The sequence below is a fragment of the Marmota monax genome, unplaced genomic scaffold, assembly GCF_021218885.2.
Source record: "Marmota monax isolate L192 unplaced genomic scaffold, Marmota_monax_Labrador192_F-V1.1 WCK01_AAM20220418_F8-fsc00007, whole genome shotgun sequence".
NCBI classification, from domain to species: Eukaryota; Metazoa; Chordata; class Mammalia; order Rodentia; family Sciuridae; genus Marmota; species Marmota monax.
In genome coordinates, this window is record NW_026692781.1 from 7,747,710 (window position 1) to 7,770,845 (window position 23,136).

The 23,136-nt window shown below is 41.3% G+C and overlaps 1 protein-coding gene across 15 annotated transcripts in view; it reads left to right on the top strand.

Annotated features, from left to right (window-relative positions):
* Rapgef4 (Rap guanine nucleotide exchange factor 4) overlaps positions 1–23,136 on the top strand; it is a 288,628-nt gene that overhangs the window by 254,167 nt on the left and 11,325 nt on the right. For all 15 annotated transcript variants that reach the window (XM_046447277.2, XM_046447278.2, XM_058580189.1 and 12 more), the window contains 11 exons: positions 551–639; positions 1,473–1,503; positions 1,723–1,801; positions 2,983–3,129; positions 4,867–4,964; positions 9,791–9,916; positions 10,341–10,519; positions 13,400–13,490; positions 17,983–18,033; positions 19,738–19,825; positions 20,233–20,297. In XM_046447277.2, the coding sequence (XP_046303233.1) occupies positions 551–639; positions 1,473–1,503; positions 1,723–1,801; positions 2,983–3,129; positions 4,867–4,964; positions 9,791–9,916; positions 10,341–10,519; positions 13,400–13,490; positions 17,983–18,033; positions 19,738–19,825; positions 20,233–20,297 (1,044 nt within the window). The remainder of the gene's footprint in view (positions 1–550; positions 640–1,472; positions 1,504–1,722; positions 1,802–2,982; positions 3,130–4,866; positions 4,965–9,790; positions 9,917–10,340; positions 10,520–13,399; positions 13,491–17,982; positions 18,034–19,737; positions 19,826–20,232; positions 20,298–23,136) is intronic.

The window sequence follows — 23,136 nt, forward strand, 5'->3', positions numbered from 1 at the left end:
CTCAGCATAAACTCAGTACAGTGCTGAGGCCATGCCTGAGTTTACCACCAACAATTAATCACATGGGTGGTAAATGTTAAATAAACAACAAATACTAGGATAACATTGAAAATGAGTAATAAAATTTCCCTGAAAAAATTTGAGAGGAAAAAGTGTAGACACTAAAATTGTCTAACACACTACATTGTATTACATCAGCGTTATATAAATAATTCTTTTGAATTATTTTTTAATTTTTATTTTTATTGTAGTAAAATATACTATAAAATTTGCCCTTCTAATCATTTTGAGGTATATAATTCAATTCATTCCATTTTGTGCAGTCATCACTGCTATTTCCAAACTTTTTATCATTTGCAATTTTGAACTTGAACTTATTGTAGTGTTTTTTGTTTGTTTGTTTTTCCTTTTTCTCTCCAGTTCATGAAACCATCATAGTCTGGTGATGCTAGTGAGGCAGACGACATAGGGACATGTCTTAATTGCTCTCTACAGAAGTGTGCCCCTTTTGCAGTTCTTGTTAAAAGCCTGTGACCTTTGCCAATTACAGGAGTTTTATGTGTCTGTATCAGATGATGCCCGGATGATCGCTGCCCTCAAGGAGCAACTCCCGGAGTTGGAGAAGATTGTCAAGCAAATGTAAGGAAGGGCTTGGCTTTGGGGGTGTGCTCTATCAAGTAAGTGCCTGCCTTGCAATCAGAATACCTTCTGAAAAGTCCTTTGCCTGCAGAAAGGTTAAAGATGGTCTTGTAAGAGACCTAGTGTTGTGATTTGAGCAGAGGAGCCCAGGGCCAAGTAGCAATAAGGCCAGATGAACACAAAGACTGAAACTATGGTCAGCTGCCTTCTATGCCAGAGCGCTGCCACGAAGAAGCCTGAGAGGGAAGAGATCCTCATATGGATAGTCCAGGTCAATAAATGTGGGTCCCTGCAATAAAATGGTCAGTTGCATTTTAAGAAAGCTTGAGAACAATTACTTAGATGGAAAATTCACTTTCTGCTGCCAGAGCTATTGATGGCAAATATTTGTGTACAGAAGGTTTTCACACGCTGTTACTTTAATTAAATATTGGAGAATGCTCTCCAAGATAGACTTTGAAAGCTAGAAATCCTGGTGTCTGAAAATCAGTTCTGCCCAGGATCTGCCTGTGATGAGAACTAGTATCTTTGACAGCAAAGATAGTGTTAAAATGAGGGAGACCCATGTTGCCTCCCAAAGGGATTCTATGATATTATTTTCTAAATATATAAAAGGTTATATAAAAGTAAAGCCATCTGGGGCTGGGGCTGTGGCTCAGTGGTAGAGTGCTTGCCTAGCACATGTGAGGCACTAGGTTCAATCCTCAGCACCACATATGAATAAATAAAATAAATGTATTGTGACCATCTACAACCAAAAGTATTTTTTTAAAGTAAAGCAATCTAAAATAATAGTAATGTATTAAATAATGTGCTTTTTCTACTTCTCGTAGTTCAGAAGATGCAAAGGCTCCACAAAAGAAGGTAAGATGCATCAGTTCAGATTCTCTCATTTTCTATTCCCTGTAGAATAACAAACCCCCGTTATATGACAGTATATAAAGTGATATATTTTTTATAAATAAAAACTATATTTGCTTCATTCCTTAACTCCTATTGTTTCTCAGATGCCTTTCTTCTGAGTTGCTAGCGTGGGCTGGTCAGTCCCCCTGATGGCACTCCCTGTGGTTATTGTTTTTATAGCACAAGGTTCTTTTGCAACAATTCAACACAAGCGATGAGAGGGCCCAGAAGCGCCAGCCTGTCCGTGGCTCTGATGAGGGTGAGAATTCTCTTCCAACTCCTGCTTGTGTAGGCTATTTATTATGCCCCTGGAATCATCTCCTTGAACCCACAGAAAAACTCTTCTTGAAGGTGCCCTTGTGCAGGCCAATTATTTATGTTCTTGAAGTCCTGTGCCAAGTGCTAAGGTGCTTGTCTGTACTTCCCTGACTCTGAGTGTCCCCAGTTGCCACCTTCATGTGAAAGAAATGGAGATTATCTTAGGGCTGAGATGTCATGCAGCCTCTGGGACTAGCAGGTAGGAAGGCACCTGGCCTATTGCAGATGCCTGGGAAAAGTTGTAACACCAGGGCTATCAGCAGAGGAGGGCTCCTTCCCAGGGAGAGCACTCAGGCCTGGAACCCAACCTCCTTACCAGGAGGTGAGGGTGCTAACTTTGTTGTTTGGTTGCCAAGATTTCTCCAAAGAATCACAACCATAAATAATTATAATAATAAAATTTTCAAGTCACCAATGAATCTTATAATCTATGAGTGCCTCAAAAGGGTGATAGGAGCTGGAGTTGCTTCCAGGATTTTTGTGTTCAGAGGTGAGCCCATGAGTGCCATATGCCTTCTACTGTGCTAACTACCAACTGAGCTGTGTGGCCTGGCCCCCAAACAGCAACCCACTGAAGCAAAAAAGCAGAATATCAACATATGCTAATGGCCTTAGGCAGAAGCAGTCCAGCTCAAGAGTGTTGGCTCCCCCAGCCATGCTGGATATCAGTAATCTAATAATCAGCCCACAGTATAGCACTTCCTCTGTCATGTAAAAGAAAGGCTGGGGAGAAGGGCAAACCCAGAACATTGGCCTAAACATGCCTCTCATTTTTTCCATAATCTATTTGTGGGTATTTTATAAATATCTGCTGCTTTTTAAATTGGGGGTGGCAGCCACATGTGCCCCTATTCTTAGACCAGTGCTAAGGTAAGCCGTTTCGGAAGGGGGAAGGCACAGGCATAGATGTGTACAAATAAACACCACAGCAAAACACCAGATGATGCAAATTTGGGAGGACATCTTAACATTTTGCCAAGTACCCGGGTTTTCTCAAGAATACCCAAGACCTTACCTAACATAGGCAAGGCCCTGGATTCAGTCCCTAGTATTGCAAAAAAGAAAAACATAAATAAAAGAACTCCAGAGACCAATTTAGCACATTGTTAACTATCCTTGCAGTGTTGTTTAAGGTCTATTGCATGGACCACACCTATACCACCATTCGGGTGCCTGTGGCTGCCTCGGTGAAGGAAGTCATCAGTGCAGTTGCGGACAAACTGGGCTCCGGAGAAGGCCTGATCATAGTCAAGATGAGTTCTGGAGGAGGTAACAGCTTTCATTAGCATTTGGTGCTTTTGCAAAATGGGGACACCTAAATAGAAACCATGCATGGCCATCCCAGGGTGACCCAGAAAGGTGACTTGGGGCTGTGTGTACTCCCATGAATAACAGAAAGCGTATAGGTGAAGATGGGCTGGGTGAGTGCCTAGATCCCCTTTCTTATAGATAGTCACTGTAAAGCGGAGAGAGGGAAAGTGATTTATGTGAGGCAGTTGTAAGTACATGGAAGTCAGCCTGGAGTTCTTTCATTATAAACCCTTAAAAGAAAAAGAAGGAAAAAAAAAAAAGCTGCAGGTCTCAGAGCCCTGTGAAACATGGGCCCTAACAGGGAATCTAGCCCAATCAACTGAAGGCTCTAGACTTCTCCAAGCCTAAGGTTAGTGGTGGTCTATCACTTGTTCCTTTGTGCTGATGATGGATGGTTCCTCGTTAGCCGCCCCCCAGGTTACAATTTCTCTCATTGTCCCTGATCACTCTATGCTTTCCTGAAATGCCATGTGTTCATCTGTCCTATGTGTACTTAGCATGGCTAAGACAGGACAGAATGAGCCAGACATAGCCTGTGTCACTGAATTGCTCCCCCATCAGGGAGGAGATAGACAGTAAATAAACAGGGATGCTCCATGCTGGCAGGAATCTTAGGAATAGGCAGGCATGTGCAGCAAGAGGCCAAAGAGAGGAAAGGGGAGGTTAATTTCCTTAGTAATGATTTGTAACCATTGCGGGAAGGGGGTTCTTCAGAAATAGGTGGAGCCATTTCTACCTTGTATCAAGGCAAATGAGTCCACTGATGTAGGATTTTAAAATGCATGTTGGATTCCCAAGATAGCCCCTTCCATTCCTGCCCGAGCCACTCAGGTCCAGGATGTCTGCCCTTGCCAATACCATTGTCACTTTCTTCCTGTAGCTATCTTGGGCTCTTCCTTATTTCCTTTAGGTCTTTACCAAATGTCTTACTGAGACTTCTCTCCTTCCTTTACTTGCCTGTCTGAACTGTTCACTCCCCAACAGTATTTCCTAGCCCTTCCAAGCTATAGTTTGTTCCCTTGTCACTTCTCATCTGTCATGTTCCTTGTCTGCATCCCCTTCTGTGCTATAAGATCTTCCTGGACTGGGCTGTTTTTTTTTTTCCATATTGTTCCCTTTTGTATCCCCAGAGCCCGAAGCAGTGTCTGACACATTATAAATGCTAAATAAATTTTTATTTATTAAGAGAACTGATTTTTTAAAAAAAATGTAGCAAGTGGTTGAATGTAGTTAATGCTATTGCCCTACAAATTAGGGAATATGTGAAAAAAAAAATAATAATACATTTTGCAACTAAAATCATGTGGTATTTCTGAAACCCTCTAAGTTTTCTAAAAGTTATCTTCCCATCTCCTAAGTGCTGGGCCTTATTACCATCTAGAAACATAACTTGTTATATAAATGGCTGGTGCAGTTTTTATATATAATCACAGCTGCAGCACAGAACTGGGTGAATTGACCCTCAGGTATTTCAACTCCTGTTGTGTGGTCATTTCTGATGGCATCCTGAGTGTCGCGTAGCTGTGTGAAAGCCGTGTCGTTTTTATTCAGTGGGTCCTTTCAGTCTTGCATTTTATGCAGTCGCTCTGCGTGTTCCGGTAATTCACAGAGCTGGCAATTTGTTGGTGTGATTAGGGCAGTGCGGCAATTCTCAGATGTGTTTAATAGGCAATCTCTTGCTTTTTATGTTCACAGAAAAGGTGGTGCTCAAACCTAATGATGTTTCGGTATTTACGACGCTCACCATTAATGGACGCCTGTTTGCTTGCCCGCGAGAGCAATTCGATTCCCTGGTAGGTGTGGATGGCCTCCTTGGAGCCACATCTGCAATCAGAACAGCCTGTCTGGAGCTTCCTTTTACGGTCACATTGAACCTGGGTGCTAAAATATCTTGAAGGCTTCTTGTTCTATACTGAGGCCTGTTGGGAAAGCCTCAGGTCTCTGTTTGGGATGCACTGAGCTTTAGATTTTTGTTTGTGGAAATTAGCTGAGCAGCCATTCTGGGGGCAGAATGCAGCTTTCTGTACTCCTCATTGTCATTCACTTCATTTAAATGTCCTCGATGTGAATATTAATGTTAAAAATCCTAATACTTAGACCAGGATGAAAATAATCTTTGTTAAGAGCAAGATGTTGCTAATTGTAAGACTTAGATTGCCACTTAGAGGGATGTAGAAATGCACTGTGGCAAAACCACCCTCAACGTAAGAGAAATGCTCTTTCCTGAAAGTGTTCTCTCTGCCTTGTAGGGAATGCCAGAAGCCAGAACCCTTCCCTAAGTCTTCAAAACATTTGTTCCCAGCCACACATAACTTTCCATGAACAAAACTATGTGTTCATTTCTATTTATCCTATAAAAATTAGGCATGGGAACGAGTAGCTGTTAAAATATCTTAGAAAGTCTACAACACCAGTTCAGAGAGTTGAGAAACTAGTTTTCTGGACTTTGGACACACAGGGCTTTCCCTTCTAAGGGAAGGACTACATGAGAGGTAAACTGTATGGAATTTCAGGAAGATGTTTCAATACCCTAAGAGTACATAAACAGGTTTCAAGTTTAACCAAATCAGCTTTCTAGGTAACTCAAGAATCTTGGACTGGTGGTTTGACAGAGCACTTGCTTAGCATGTGTGAGGCTCTGGGTTCAATTCCCAGCACCAAAAAAGAAAAAAAAAATCTCCTCTTTGGAATTTTAGTGCTTATTTTTCCTGATTATGATCCTGATTTCTGATTTGGGGAAAGTCATTTTTACAGTATCATGTATTTCTTTGGAGAAGAACTTCACAAACATGGGATTTATCCATCCTGAACCTTACTGACCACTCCACTTTCCTCAGCCATCAGCACCAGAAGATCAGAATCAGCTCATGTGCTTTTCCTCTGCATTCATGTTTTTTTTTTTTTTTTTTTTTTTTTGTGGTGCTGGGGATTGAACCTATGACCTTGTGCATGTGAAGCAAGCACTCTACCAACAGCTATAGCCCCAGCAGCACCTTCATTGTTTCTTAATAAATATCTCCTAACACTAAGGGATAGGAAAAAATGTCACAAATGAGTCGCACTTCCTCTCCTGGAAATGAAATCCGGTCTCACTGGGGCCCTATGGAAGATGCTGTGTGACATGTTTACCTTGCAGTGTGCAAGGGCCTCTCTTGCCAACTGGCTCTTGGCTGCAGAGACAAACGGTGTGGGGGATAGACAGACACGTGGACTGTCTCCAGCTCCCTGTGGGGCAGATACTAAACTTTTTAAGCCTCTGTTTATTTGCACACAATCCTGCAGCTTTCCAAGTTCTTAGTCCTTGCTTATCTTCCATTTTAAGTCCTGAGTAGGTGAAAGGAATGTACTTTGCCACAAGCACCCTGGACAGGAACTTCTTCCCTGAGGGTGCTCTGCTGTTCACTGCGCTCACAGTAGGGAACCTTACTGGCCACTTTGCCAGAGCCCTGGGGTTCCTTTTCTAGCTTGCTGAAGTTTTCCTTGGAGGACAATATTTCTAGGAAGAGTTATGTAGGGGATGACTCCACAGTACAGAATGTCGTCCAAACCCTTTGATCTATCAACACATACTTACAAAGTGTCTGCTCTGTGCTCAGAGCTGTGCTAGCTTCTGTGTCCAAGAGGACAAGTGCCCCAGCACTTCTGTCTTTAGGACAGTTAACAGTCAAATTAGGGAGAGGAGACGGACGAACCCATGGAGCCTGAAGAGAATAAGTGTTAGTGTTAAATTGTGTTATCTAAAATTAAGAAGTGTGTTGGCATCTAGCCTAGTGGTTAAGGGCTTGGACTCTGGAGCTTTCCTTTCTGGACTTCTTATGTAAGTATAAATGTAGTACAAAGCAGATTATAATAAATCCCACTATGCTGTCATTTTGTTCTGCTTTTGATCCATCCACTGCTTCCTTAGATTTTTGTACCAACTATATCATCACAGCCATTGTGGATGATTCTGGCGCTGGGATGGTCTCAAAGAAGGCTCCATCATGGTCCATGTACCTCAGAGAGCTCACAGTGTAACCAGTGGGAATCCAATGTAGTAAATGTCATCACAGAGCTCCACACAGTCTGTGTAGTGCAGACCCTGACGGAAGCTCTGCTGTGCCTCATGTAGGAAGCCTCCACAGGAATATCTATGAGAAATTGGCCCACTGAGATGCTTCCCAAAGAGCCCAGGGTCAGCCTGAAAATTCCCCCACTCCTGAGAGAGAAGCAGCTTGCTGCTTGGAGCACCTTGTCAGTGAGCTCCGGAGGAAGGGGTCAGATGCCTTTTGCCAAGAAAGAGGGCGACTTGGTGAACCCTGCCCACTCAAAGCAGAGAGTCTCCGGGGCTTTCTGTTACTCTGTGAAGGGAGACAGGGATGACAGACCAGCATCCATGACCAAAAGACCTTGGCATCTTTCTAATTATTATAATCTGCTTGGGAGATGTTGGGTTAATTTATCCTCTATAAAGCCTCAGGTGGAACCAGTGGGCAGCCAGGTAAACTGAGTCTCTGCAACCTCAGGGAGAGGGCAAGCCCAAAGTGTGGGTGCTGTACACAGGAGTAGAGGTACTGAGTTCACAGCAGCAGCTTCAGGAGGGGAAGGAGAATGTGGAAAGCCAGTCTCACCTGAAAGATGGTCCTAAGACCTGGAATTTAAACTCTTCCCTATCGTTTCTACCTAAAGCCTCCCCGCCTTGGAAACCATTGTCCTCATTGGCTGCCATGAACCATTTTCCCATCAGTTTCCAGTTGGTTCCCTGTTTTAGAACCTTGGAATCATTGTCCTGCCTTCCCGTTCTCTGTCCCCTGCTTACAGTGAGTCAGGGACAACACTCCAGGTGTGCTGAACACACTTTCCTGAAAATTTGTATTGCAAATTTATATCCCTTCTGAAAAGTGAACTAATCTGGGAAAGGACCCCCTCTCTGCTGGTGTTTATATATTGCGTTTAAATCATTCCCACCAAAGCCTCTTAAGAAGCCTAGGGATTCAGACCCCAATTTACCAACTAAGGAATTATGGCCCAATGTACTAGAGCTAGAAACAGTCAAGAGATTAAGGGATCAGTCCAAGTCTCTGTAGTTACAGTGGGTTGATGTTTAGTCTGTTGCTCTCTAAAGCTGACACTCACCTGGTCTATGATCTAGTCTATTCCAATGTCTGAGTTATTAATCCATTCCTCAGAGGACTTTCTAAAAGATGCTCAAGCTGTCCATTTTGTCCCCCTATGCTCTGCTCCTGCCAAGCAGTTCCCCTGATGACTTCCCCACCTCCATGCCTTCCTGGTCATCCTTCATCCTACAGTAAATCATCTAAATACTCAGGGAAAAGCTTGCTCTTCTAATCCAATGGAGTGGGTCTGCTATATCTTTCAAAGCCAAACTTCTTCCTCCAAGAACCTTTTCAAGCCACACATTCATTGCAAATATCCAGTAACTTTAAAAGTCTCATTCAGGTTTCCCCACCTGTTTATATCTGTACCTGGGAGTCCTGTGTGTTTGTATTTCCATTTCTTTAGATGTGTAAATGAAGCTCAGCAGCTGAAGGTACCCATGTGCAGTGTTGTGCTTGCTAGTCAGGACTGACTCTTTTACACTGTGAATTTGATTGATGTTCTCTTAGGCTTTAGCCTCTTAGATGCAGGGACCACCTACCTACTGAACATTTAATTTCTTTAGTGTAGAGGTAATTTATAGAATATAGTGTTTTTGGTGATCATGATGAAGATGATAAAACATATAACATCAGTACTTCTGATATGAATATTGAATATACAAATATTGAATATATTAATATGGATAGCATCATATTGGGAAATATTAATTCACTTTTGTTATTTTGTAATGTATCTACTGCCTCTTTCGTATATAGATAGATATTAATGCATTGTATATACATTTCTTTTGTCTCTGTATCCTTTCTTTCTAAGGAAAAGAATTCTAGATCATTTTTCACAAAAGAAAAATAAGATAAGTAAGTAGATGGAAACTTTTGACCGAGGGTCTTCCAGAAAGTAGCAATTTGGTGTGTTAATTTGTAGCTCCAAACAGTACAACCCTGTGAATATCATTCTCAGTCTCCCAAATGCCAGGGGTTAGAGGAATGGGACATTGTATGTGACCTCAGCTCCCTGCACTCTCCACCTCGCTGCCCCAGGCAGTGTGTTAAAGATGGAGACACAGTGACTTGACCAGTCACCAGCAGCAGTAAGGAGCACTGTGGATAAAAGTCTAAAATTGCCCTGGCAGATCCCTTCGTAACAGCGTCTGTGGGAAATAGGAGGGAGAAAGTCTCCCAAAACTTCATCCATCTTTACTAGGGAAAGAGGAGAGTTTCTAGGGACCTCCCAGACCCAGCAATAAGAGAACCTCTTCAAGTCACCCTTCGCTGAATCTTATTTGCTGGGGTCCACATTTTTCAGTCGTGGAATGGCTTCTAAGGATGGTGGTACCATAGAGACAACACCAAAGCAAGTAGCAGTAAGAGTAATGGCATCTTTCTCTTGAGTAAAAGTTTCAAGATATTCCTGGAAACATTTCCAGAATCCTTTGCCCTCAGAAAACCCCTGAAAATATTCAGCACTATGCTTTTGTCTGTTTTGAGATTCTGAGATATTTTTGCATTATCATCCACAGACTCCTTTACCAGAACAAGAAGGTCCAACTGTTGGAACAGTGGGAACCTTTGAACTGATGAGCTCCAAAGATTTAGCCTACCAGATGACAATTTATGATTGGGAACTCTTCAACTGTGTGCATGAGGTAAGGTGCCCAAGAGGGTGCATTAATAGATGCAATAGCGACTTTGAATGAAGCCCCCTGGCCTTGCTCAACTCTGTGTATTAACATGTGTTGCCATATGGAAGCCACATGGCAGGTTTTTTTTTTTCCATATTGTGTTTATAAATAATGCCTGTTATGAAGTCTTTAAATATTAAAGAAATTTTTTTATGGTGCTGCATTACGTATGCTATGTCTTCCTAAGTCTATTAAGCCAGTAACACCTAGTTTATGTTTATGTATTTAACAGGCATCATAGAAGCCCTTCATATTTGCAGGGCATGTCTCATCCGGGTCGGTGATTGAATTCACATTTGCTGACCGATAGAACAAATTGGAGAAGCCAGGCTGGCTGGTGTTTTGATTTAAAAACAAATAAGTGAAATTGTTTTTCTTTCTGTTCTAGCTGGAGCTAATCTATCACACATTTGGAAGGCATAATTTTAAAAAGACCACAGCAAACTTGGATTTGTTCCTGAGGAGGTTTAATGAAATTCAGTTTTGGGTTGTCACTGAGATTTGCCTTTGTTCCCAGCTCAGCAAACGTGTTCAGCTCTTAAAAAAATTTATTAAGATTGCAGCCCAGTAAGTATCTTTAACTTGGGAAGAGAACAAAATCTCTGAGCTGTGTTTTCATTTGGTTTTCTTAGACTACACCTCGAAAGAGAAAAACAGAACAGAACATAGGAACTCCTTGTGCACAAGGACCAGCCATTAGGGGCTCACAAATAACTGAATTTTTGTAAAAGAAAAATGAATTTCTCCTAATTTTTATAATAATTGACATCCCTATATAAATTTGCATCGTTCAGCATTAATTATAGAATCAAAACTATGACCTTTTCTTTTTTTTTTTTCTTTTCCTTTGTTCTGAACTACTCAGAATTTTTTTTATCTTCTTTGGTTCTTCCAAAGTTGCTTTGCACAAAGTCCTTGAAGAGGCTCCTGAAATCAATGTCCAGCATGACACATTCTCACCAGGAGAGGGCAGTGGAGCATGCTAGTACAACAGCACATCCAGCTCAGCTAGAATAAAATCAGTAAAATGCATGAAGGCGAGCTAACCTGGTACAAGAAAATCATCTCCATAAACATCAGAAAAAGCAAACATCTTATAAATATTCTATTTAACAGCACTTCGTGGGAAACAATTTATTTACTGCAGGGGCCAGTTAGATTTCTCCCTGACATGAATTTAATCTTCCCTGGCTATTTAGATATGCCTGACAACCTCCTGTTTACTTCCATGTTTTTGGTATCACCACAGTGCTAAAAATAAAAAGCTAAATGTGGCCTGTGGCTGTGAGACTCCTCTCCTTTCTAAAAGCAGGGAGAACTCAAGCACAGGGAGGTTGGGAGAGCAAATGACCCCAGCCAGGCAATTTTCTTGAGCCAAATAGTTGAGATCCCATACGGTGTCTGATTCCCAGGGCTAAACAAAGACATAAAGGCTGCTCGATATTTTATAGACAGCAGCTTGCCAAGTGCCTTGAATTATTTTGCCAGAAATTCAAGGGTTTGACAAAATACCGGATCCCTTGGATTCAAATTCTGCTATCTCTTCATTTGGAAAAGCTGGCTGTTTGAAGAAAATGATTTGGTAAAACGTTGCATATGCATTTCTGGTTCAGAACATAGCCACACTCCCCAGGAGCGTGAACAGCCTCATTGCAAAGAACAAATGCCTTCACGTGTTTGGAATGAGTGGATTATGGAAACTGTGACAATGTGTGCTTTCCCATCATGAGGAGCACATTCTCTCTCACCTCAGCCTGGCAGTGTCAAATGCAGCAAGGGAAAGAGTCAGTCTGTACACAAATGTGAGGATGCAGAAAACCCTTTGGTGCTCAATCCTGTTATTTTACAGAGGCAAAAAAGAAGAACCCCTCAAAAAAAACCAAGAATCTTTTTTTTTTTTTTGCATGATTTTTCCTTTCTTACCCTGCTTCCTTCTGATTGTGAGTGAGTGGGTGGACCCGGCCTTCAGTGTACATTACTTAACCATTATTAAGCCCTGTGCTGAGCTTGCTGTCCTATAATGGAGCTGTTCACAGCCCAGTTGGAGAAGATTGTAGACTTTCATTGCTCTAAGATCTGCAAGAATGAGATGGAAACCTGGTGGCAGTCGTGTTCGTCCTACTTGATGTTTTTAGAGAACCACAACATATTCGATTCAAGCTTTGTCCTCTCCAGAACTTTGTGAAGTTGGAGAGGGGAGGCAGGTGGTGGTTTCCTTTGATTCCTAAAGGAAACTTAGGTGTGGAGAAATCTTGTGACATACCATGGGTGATGAAGTCACCACAGGTCTACAACCCAGCATTTATTCTTTCAAGATCAGACACAAGACAAAGGCAAATACAAATAACTGCACTCTCTGCCTTCAGTCCTGGTGTCTCCCAAATAACTTGGAAGCCACTACCCCAGCACCATGAGACCTTGCTGGCCTTCTCATGAAACAGACACATTCTAGCTGCTCTGGAATATTCATTCCCATTTCCATTCAGACCATTGAAGAATTACTGTTGCTACCTTTGCAAGAAGAAACTAGGTAGCAAATGCAATCATTTACTTGCCTTTTATAAAAATGTTCATTCAAACAGGATCTAACTAGGAACTAGTAAACTTAGATAGCCACATTGATTTAAGGTGAAGGTTTTGTGCATATTGCAAAAATGAATTCTTTCCCTTTTCAGGGACCTTGTATGAAGAAGTTGAGATTCCTTTTGTTTTTTGTTTTTTTTTGGTAATTAAACCAAGTGCCTGGCCTAGATATCACCATTCTAATAAGAATTTCTGGACTTGTTCCACATGTTTCCTCCCCAAGTATATATTCTTAAAAGCTAATAGTAGCACAAGTACAGATTTAAAATGCTCAGCTTCTTTGATGTCAGGAAAAGGTTCACCTGTCATCAATTGTTTAGGTCACTTCTCACATTCACACTTCTGATATTTATTCCTTTGGGATCATGCCTTAAAACTTGGTAGTTTTCAACACATGAGAAGCATTTGCATGGCAGGTGAAAGGCAGGTGGCTGCAGCATTATGGCTTCTTAGCCCCACTCCAGCTACCAGGGAAGGTGTCCATCCTCAGGCTAAAGGTCTGGAAGTCTCCAAGGACATTTTCCTTTTTTGCTTCCTGTCCCCTAGGATGTTTTCCTCAGGTCTTTCGTGACATTTAGCAAATTTGAAATTATAACAACTTCCAGGGGAAGTGTCTTCAAATTACTTCTCAAAACTCATACCTCATTGGCCAAAACCATCAACTTCCTAAAATGACAGGGAGAAATCAAACAGCAGAATGCGGTTACCCAAGTGGAACTTACACAGTGCACCAAATCTATTATTGCTCATTCACATAAAGGAATCCTAAAGAATATTGATGACTATCAGAAATAGAACTCTAATTTTTTTTTATTCTGACCAAAAAATGTCATTTTACTCAAACTCATCTCTCTTGTGTTTCAGCTGTAAGGAATACAGAAATCTGAATTCCTTTTTTGCCATCGTCATGGGACTAAGTAATGTTGCCGTTAGCCGCTTGGCACTAACGTGGGAGGTAAGCTTCAACTGAGATCCAGCTGTGACTTTTGCCTTAAGAATGAAAACACAGGGCTGTGGTTGTGGCTCAGTGGTAGAGCGCTTGCCTTGCATGTGGGGGGTACTGGGTTCCATCCTCAGCACCACATGAATAAATAAAATAAAGGTATTGTGTCCATCTACAACTAAAAATTTTTAAAAAAAAAGAATAAAAATGCAGACTCACCAATGGGCTTTTTTTCTAGAAATATCACTCACTCTGGTATAGTAATGTAAAAGTTGGGACCTTTGGAGGGAGATGGCCTGTCTCCTTTTTCCAGTTGCGACAGAATGAGACTTTAAAAAGATATCATCCTTTTCTCTGTGGGAAAGGGCATGGGAGAATCTCAGCTTCCTGATCTACACAATGTAAATAATAAGAAGTCCAGTTCATAGGTATAACATGAAGGAACACCATTTGCTTAGAGGACTTGCAAAGGTTTTGCCATAGATTCCATTGTTCTCTGAGAAGTCTGCTTATTGCTTTTGTCCCAAGTCTTACCTATGACTGAAGGAGGAGAAAAGATCCATGTTTAGCCAAGTCATCATTTTGCTCCTGGGAGAAACAGCTCAGAGGCCAACTGCTTAGAGTGGCAGAGCACTAAGCATCTCTTAACCACCTGGCAGACTTCTCTCTCTGTAGAGGAGCAACAATTGACTAGGATCCTGTTTGGGGCAAAAGTTATGCAGGTGTGCCATGAATTTCTATAGCAAACAGGATGAGTGGTTTGTTGATATTTGGTTGTTCAAAAATATCTTCATTTATCATGAGCTTAGTGCTCAAAATGTGCTTGACCTCTTACATGTGACATACAGTTGAAAGGAACACTCATCTCCAATAGAACATACACACAAAAATAGATTCTTACTAAAAATAAAAAAAAAAGTATGGGAGACACAAAAAGAGGGCAAGGAGTCTATAATAGACTCAATTTGCAATGGTGCTTAAAGACAGCTGTCTGCCTCTCTAAATGTTTCCTTTGAAATTACTTTCCTCCCCATTTCCTTCTTGAAACTATTTTCTTTCTCTGTCCCTCCTAAATGTTTCCATTGTTTATAGGGCAGGTCCTCACAAGTCCTTCTGTCTTGTGTTTCTCTTAAAATTCCAGGCAGATGCAGCACACAGCAGCTCATGCCCTGAATATAGGAATGAGGGAATTGGTGAGGCCTGCATGCCACGCAGCTGTATCATCTTCCAGCTAGCAAAAGGACAGAGCTAGAGCCGCCAACAAATCTAAGCAATGAAGCCATTGCGCACCGCCCCTGTCTTATAGCCCAAGGCTCTTGGGATCTTTAGAGACCTAGGGTTCCCTTCAGATAGTTTGCTCTCCCCAGCCTGCCTTACCCAATCTACTTCCAGCTTCTAATCCCTGCAAGGAGTCCAAAGGAGTTGATTGGGAAAAATAAAAGAGGCATAAAGCCTCATGGGGGTCCAGAGAGGCCTGGTAGAGGTGCCACATAATAGCAGAGAGTAAGACCATAGCATATGGGAAACACTAACTGAGTCCCTCTCCTGCTCGGAAAAGAAAAACCGGAGGCCTCTGGGGAGGGTGCAGCCAGCAAAAGAACAGAACTAATTGGCCAGTCCATGGTCGGCAAAAGGAGATAGTTAATTGGCTAGTCCTCTAGTTTCCACCAGGGATAGGAGTACTTTGTGTCTCTGAGCTTCTATTTTCATCATTGTGTGTCACTGACAAGAGAAGATGAGGCTTTCATCATTCATAAACCTTTCTTTTTAAGGTGAAATGTAATTGTGTAGTCCGATAGGAAGAGCTTTCATTCACGAGCATCTTTGATTTGGGTTGATCTCCCTGTATTTTGTGAGAACGTCCCAAGGGCTTCCCAGACAACTCCAGTGCGTAGGTGATGGCCATGCAAGCCGTGTGAGGAGCAGCCCCTCACCCCCAGGAGCTCCAGCAGGTGTGCGAAACACTGGAAGAACAACACAGGGAGTAGAGCTAAGCCACATGGTGGAGTGAAGGGAGGGGTTCCCAGCAGAGAGCAAAGAGAGTCCCAGATGAAGCCAGTGAGATGATCATCTGCAGTAGGGTGTCGCAGCCTGAGCTTTATTGACAGTCTGAGCAGGACACATCCTCATCATGGAGCATTGTCCTGCACACCATAGGATGCTCAGCAGCCTCCCTGGCCTCTACCCACTTGATTTCAATAACATTTCTCAGCACACTTCTCCCCAGTTGTGACAACAAAAATTGCAGACATTACTGCATATCCCCTGGGTTGGCAAAATTGCCCTTGTAGAGTTACTGCTGTTGAAGCTCAGAGTGTGGATAAATAGTAGTATTGAGAAACCACAAAATGTTATATTAGCACATGTCCTATATCCTTGAACCTAAAAGCCAGCTAAGTAAAGAAAGAACAAGAATGACAGAGGTCTAACCCAAAATGGACTATATACACAGACATTTGGGTCTAATCAGAAAAGGTCCAATTTTTTTTTTTTTTTTTTGGTACCATGGATTGAACCCAGAGGTGCTTAACCATTGAACCACATCCCCACACTTTTTGGATATTTTATTTAAAGACGGGGTCTCACTAAGTTGCTTTGGGCCTTGCTAACTTGCTAAGGCTGGCTTTGAAATTGCAATTCTCCTGCCTCAGCCTCCTGAGCCTCTGGGATTACCGGCATGTGCCACTGCACCTGGCAAAAAGTTCTAATGTTAAGAATGTCCCAATCATTCAACATGATGATTGGGATACTTTGCACAAGATCCTAGCACCCCTCCATGCCCATGCAGTTTTTAGGCCTCTAAATAACCCAAGTAACGACATCAGGTTTTCTTGAAACCAAACTTAAAAATTGATACCAGGAAAATGAGTTTGGACTGTATGAAATAAAATAAGATTTTTACAGATGTTTAAATGCGACTATAACAAACTGATTTGGACACAAGAGAGGAAGAGAGGAGAGAAGCTTTCTGAGGATTGTGGAGGCCTGACTGGTGAATGTTTTGAAGGTAGATTTTGCTGGGCAGAGCAGAGCTGAGTCAGGAATCTCTGGGCCTAGGACTTGTCCGTGCTTCCCGACTCTGCGTGGGGAACATGTCAGGCTGCTCCATCTTGGTTTGGCTCTGTTCAAAGACAAAAGTCCAGCCTTACCAAAAACCCAGGACCCAAGCAAAGCAGGAGCCAATGAGCTGAAAGACGATCCGGTATTGATGAACTGGTTAGATCTGCAGGTACAGTGGATGGTATTGAATCTCAGGCCAACCAATAAACAGGAGAAATCAACATATTGATAGAGCTATCAATTTTATGTTTTAGCAAAGCAGAGAAATCACGTGGAAGAAATGTCCATGTGGAAAAGCATAGAGCATAGAAGAGATGAGATAGGAAAGAAGAGAGGTGATGTGAATTCCAGCAGCACTGATGACAACCAGCTGCGTGACTTTGTCCAGTCATCTTGACTGAGACCTAACTTTTTCCACCTGTAAAACTCAGGCTTAAGTTAGTCAGATGAATATTTATTGAGCACCTTCTATGTAACCTTCACTCCCCTAGGCACTGAGGGAATAGCAGTAACAAAACTGGTAAAGGTCCTGTTGTCACGTAGCTTGCTTTGTAAAGGAGGAGTGTTGAGCCGTTTCTAAATCTCTTTTGATCCTAATATTCTCTGGTCTAAATTTATGATTGTGAGAATCAGAGAGTTTTAAAAAGGGAATGAGGGGTCCAGGTCACTTATATGAATTTGGGAAATGCAGTTCTCTTTATGAATCATTCAGTTCAGAAAATATTATAAAAGAATGCTGGGCACAATCGCACATGCCTGTAGTCCCAGCAACTCAAGAGGCTGAGGCAGGAGGATTGCAAGTTTGAACCAGCCTTAGCAATTTAGCAAGGCCCTCTGCAACTTAACAAAACCCTGCCTAAAAACTTAAAAAGAACTGGGAAAAGGGCTGGGGGTTGTGGCTCAGCAGTAGAGCGCTTGCCTCGCACACGTGGGACCCTGGGTTCGATCCTCAGCACTACATAATATAAATAAGTGAAATAAAGATATTGTGTCCAACTACAACTAAAAAATAAATATTAAAAAAAAAGAACCGGGAATGTGGCTCAGTGATAAAGTACCTCTGGGTTTGATCCCCAGTACAAAAAAATAAAAAATACACACACACACACACACACATATGTATGTGTATATATGTATATATATATACATACACACACACAATAACACACAAACACACACATATACACACAAACTAAAAGCAGTAATACTATAGCATTTATAGTTACTTTTGGCTCAAATAGATTAAGACCTTGAAAAGTCAAGTTCTCTGTATTCCAGAAGATGATTCTCAAGTGACAGGAGAGATTATAAACTGCCCTGTCTCAGAGATATTTGATGAAGAGCCAAAAGAAATATGTTTCTCCTACCTAGAAATGGTAACACATGATACATATCTAGATATTGAATCTGACATATTCGTCTGGCATTTTCATTTCATTAACAGAAACTGCCAAGCAAGTTCAAGAAGTTCTATGCAGAGTTTGAAAGTTTAATGGTAAGTGACAGTGGCTTCTTTATTCTGTTCACTGTCTGCATTAATCCAGTTTCTGATTAACTGAATTGAAGTTCTCATTTCGGAAATTTTATCTGTCCTTGTGTGACTTTAAGAAGTTTATGATCCCTTTTAGTGCTGCTAAAACAAGCATGTCTGACTAATGAATGGCACCCTCAGGAACTAACTTAAAGAGGACTTATGTCCCACATAAGGTCAATTTGTGTAACTAAGAAAAGCAATGTAATGGGGTCCTTTCCATCCAGCTCAGGTTGGCTATGGATTGGACGCTGCATATCTCTTGGCTTGCCAAAATTATTTTTCCCCATTGGCTGGGAGGTGTTAACAGAAAGAAAAAGAGTGAATGGGACTTGCTAGGAGCCATGGGATGGTTTCATGGGGCAAGTCAGAACCTGCAGGCAGGTAAGCAGGTAGAGGGAGCCTTGAGCCAACCTCCCAGGGAGGAGGCAGGGCTTCAGGGGAAGGGAACTCTCCGAGTTTTACTGGTTTCATATTTACTTTTTTTAAAATTAAATTATTTATTTATTCTAATTTGTTATACATGATGACAGAATGCAATTCATTTCATATTACACATATAGAGCACAATTTTTCAATTCACTGATTATACACAAGGTATTTTCACACCATTCGTGTCTTCATACATGTACCTAGGGTAATGATGTCTAACTCATTCTGCCATCATTCCTACCCCCTTGTCCACTTCCTTCTCCTCCCTCCCCTTTGCCCTATCTAAAGTTCCTCCATTCCTCCCATACTCCCCCCACCCCATGGCCATTATGAATCAGCATCCTCATTTCAAAGAAAACATTTGGCCTTTGGTTTTTTAGAATTGGCTTACTTCACTTAGCATTATATTCTCCAACTCCATCCATTTACCTGTAAATGCCATGATTTTATTCTCTTTTAATGCTGAGTAATGTTCCATTGTGTATATATACCAATGTTTCCCTATCTATTTATCTACTGAAGGGCATCTGGGTTGGTTCCACAATTTAGCTATTGTGAACTGTGCTGCTATAAACATTGATATGGCTATGTCCCTATAGTATGCTGTTTATAAGCCTTTTGGATATAAACCAAGTAGTGGGATAATTGGGTCAAATGATGGTTCCATTCCAAGTTTTCCAAGGAATCTCCATACTGCTTTCCAGATTGGCTGCACCAATTTGCAGTCCCATCAGCAATGTATGAGTGTGCCTTTTTCCCCACATCCTCACCAACACTTATTGTTGTTTGTATTATTTTTAAAAAATTATTTGTTTATTCTAATTTTTCATACACCATGGCAAAATGCAATTCATTTCATATTACACATATAGAACACAACTTTTCAAGTCACTGATTGTACACAAATATTTTCACACCATTCATGTCTTCATACATGTACTAACTCATTGCCCCCTCCCTCCCCTTGGCCCTATCTAAAGTTCCTCCATTCCTCCCCTTAGCACCTTTAGGCAAATCACCCCTTCAAACCAGAATGGAAACAGAAAGCAAAATATTGTCCTGCCATATGTGAAGTTGTTTTAAAATGCAAATCAGTTTCTGTAACTAAGTCTACCTTTCTTTTGTAGCTACATTTGATTCAAAAATACCCAACTGTGGGATGACTGATGTGCTGGGAGTTAAAAGGGGCTATGTTGTATGTGTCACTCATTGACCAGCATCTCTTTGTCTCCTAAGGATCCTTCGAGAAACCACAGGGCTTACAGGCTGACAGCAGCTAAGCTGGAGCCCCCTCTCATCCCCTTCATGCCTCTACTCATTAAAGGTAATCCTAAAATATATGCAGACCAGGAGGTGGTGAGCCCTGGGGGAAGAAAGACAAGCAACATCTGATCAGATCCATCTCTTGGGGAAGTGTGATCCCATTCTTCCACCTCTTTGTCACCTCCTCTGAGCCCTGACTTTCAGAAGGGGTTGGAAGATGATTGGAAGAGCAGGGAATCTATGATTTGGAAGTATTGTTAGTGAAACAGAAGGTTAGTTTAGAAATTTTACTAATTTCAGGAAAAGTGATTTAGAAAGTTAAACACCTAACATAAAAGGAACTATTATCAGCCCTATTCCACTGCAGTGTTATGCAAATCCACCTGCATAATCTAATGGTGCTATTGTACTTTCTTAGTATGACATATTTCGGTTAGTGATTAGAATGTGGCTTTTATTTCTTTACAGATATGACATTTACTCATGAGGGGAACAAGACGTTCATTGACAATCTAGTAAACTTTGAAAAAATGGTACGTGCAGTATTATAACTTTAACCACAATGTTTTTTTAAAATAAAATTTGCATTTGTACTAATAAAGGAAATAATTTCCATATACGCTGCCATGTTTAAAAAGGTAGTTACACATAAAGGAGTTTTGAAATACTTGGTTCAAATTGGCTACCTATTTTATTCTGTCAGTTCTCTTTTGTGAAATTGAATAGTATTTGTGCTGTGGCTCACAGCAGCAGCCAGCTTTTATGCTGTGCGTTTCTGTCCCTGGCTGCCTGTTGCTAAAATGCACAAATGTTCCAGTGACTTCTGTGTGGTTGTTTTGTTGTAAGGTTTGTGGAGCTAGACTGCCCCAGGATGCCTTTGAAATGTTTATCGGCAAAGCCTGACTTTAGTGCACTAGGTAAAAAGCAACTCTATACAGATCTTGATTATGGAGTATTAATCTAAGTGTGTCTTACCCATCCCAATAAAGTTCACTCAAGTTCAGAGAGGGAACTTGAAACTCTCTGTTAACAAGAAGAAGAAATTTTGGTAACAAATGAGGGACTGGCATATGCATATTCAGTATTTTCCAACCACCTTCCCATAATCAACCCTGCTCTCCCCCTCCAAAAAGTGTTGTCTGACATAGTTACTTTTTTTTTTTTAAAGAGAGAGAGAGAATTTTAATATTTATTTTTTAGTTTTCGGCAGACACAACATCTTTGTTTGTATGTGATGCTGAGGATCGAACCCGGGCCGCACGCATGCCAGGCGAGCACGCTACTACTTGAGCCACATCCCCAGCCCCTGATATAGTTACTTTGCTATTTATTTTCTTATTTTTCATGAAGCAATAAAGCAGGTCACACCAAAACCTTTCTTTGGCTACACAGCACATGTTAGTAGAATGCTCCATTGTCTCTGAACCCTTTGGCTGCATACTGGATTTCCCCTGGCTTATGATTTACAGTGAGGATGTGGCACTGTAAGAAAAGCCCAAGACTTGGAGCTCAGGAGACATGAGGTTCAATACTCAGTCAACACTTCACTTTTCCATGGGGATCATGCCTGCTCCATCCATCTTTGGGTTATAGTAGCTCCATGATACATGAGTCTTCCTTTGAACCATAGAATTCTTATCAGAAAACTGCAATTCTAATTGTTTCTTGAAATTGAGCTAGTATAGGGCTGGGATTATAGCTCAGTTGTTAGAGTGCTTGCCTAGCATGCACAAGGCCCTAGGTTCAATCCCTACCACCACCACAAAAAAAAAAAAAAAAAAGAAAGAAAGAAAGAAAGAAAAAAGAAAAAGAAAGAAATTGACCTAGTATGTATGACTCTAGGAGAACTTGAAATACCCTGCAGTAATCCCATAAGGATCAGCACCATTCAGCTTGAGGAATGAGCTTATGGTAAAGCCAAGCCTGGTAGGGAAGCATGGGTCTTGCTGGGCACTAAGTTCCCATATCTTAAGTTCTTAGGAAATATGAGCATATACTCCTCAAATACACTCTACACCAGAGGACACAAAACTTCTCAGTGGTTTTCCTCCTCAACTCCCACACCAAGGGCAAGCTACAAATATTTCCATTACTGTATCAGTTTAATAATTTTTTGATCAAAGTAATAAAATTCTTTGCTCATTTATTAATATGGAGAGAATTAAACAATTTCCCTGCATTCTTTTTTAAAACAACCATTTTTCTGTAATGAAAGATACAGCAAGTGGGGATAAGTTACTTTCTGAATCACTTTATGCAGAAGGGCAGACTGAGGGGTGGCTAAGCCAATCACTGCACTATAAAATCAACATGTGCACAAACGTATTGAAGCTAGAGTTTCCTAAAAGGTTGACTGAGCTTTAGAACTTTTGATCACTAAAGTTAACAGAGCAGATAAGAACAGCAGAGTGCACCAAGCCGGTCATCTGTTGGAGGGGGGCAGGGGGTAAAAGGTGTTTCATCTGGGATTTTAGATCTCGGTGCTCCATCCATAACCTGCAAAGGAAAAGTCAAGGTAGTGTTCAGTGTACTAGGAGAGTGCCCCTTCCCATTTTTGTGCTTTATACCCACAGTAGTGGGTTCCTTTTGCTGAGCACAGAGTAAAGAAGTCCTTAACCCCTGCTCTCAGGGAGTCCACTTTTGCTTCACAGCAACTGACTAGCTAAGATCACATTTCAGCTGCAATAGTGGAAACCAAAATTAATGAGGGGTTAAGCAAGACAAGTTTATTTCTTTCTCACTGAAACGTCTGAGTGGGCATGGTAGCTCTGCTCTTTAGAAAGTCAAGGTACCACGCTTCCTCTCTCTTGCTATTTCATATGATCCAAGATGGTAGACCACCATGTCCCCCCTTCCATCCCAGCTTCAAGGAGGAGAAAGGAGATGATGAAGGATGCTGCTTCCCATTAAAAATAAGGAAGAAGTTGCATACCCCCTTTGTCTCACATTTCACTGCCAGAAATTTAGTCATATGAAAGGAAACCTAGAAAATGTATCCCCTATTTTGGATATCTATGTGCCCCACTAAATGTTATGGGGCTCTATGAAAGAGAATGGAGAAAGGATATTGAAAAAGTACTGTTAGTCCTCGGTTGCAGCAACTTTATAAATTGTATTTCTTTGATAAATCATTTCATGAAAAAAGTTTGATTTCCTAAATGCCTTTCCATGAACTAGATGTTACTAGAAAATGAAACAATTTCAGAAAGATTTGATTATGTTTTGTTAAACCTTGCTAGTTTTCCAACATTTTCTCCCCTTACACCAGCCCAGACCTTCCCTTTATCCCCACACTACAGCCAGTGGCTGATGCTATTCCTGTGTGTCTTGGGGAAGGATCTGTCTTTCATTCCAGGTTGATGTCAGTGCCAC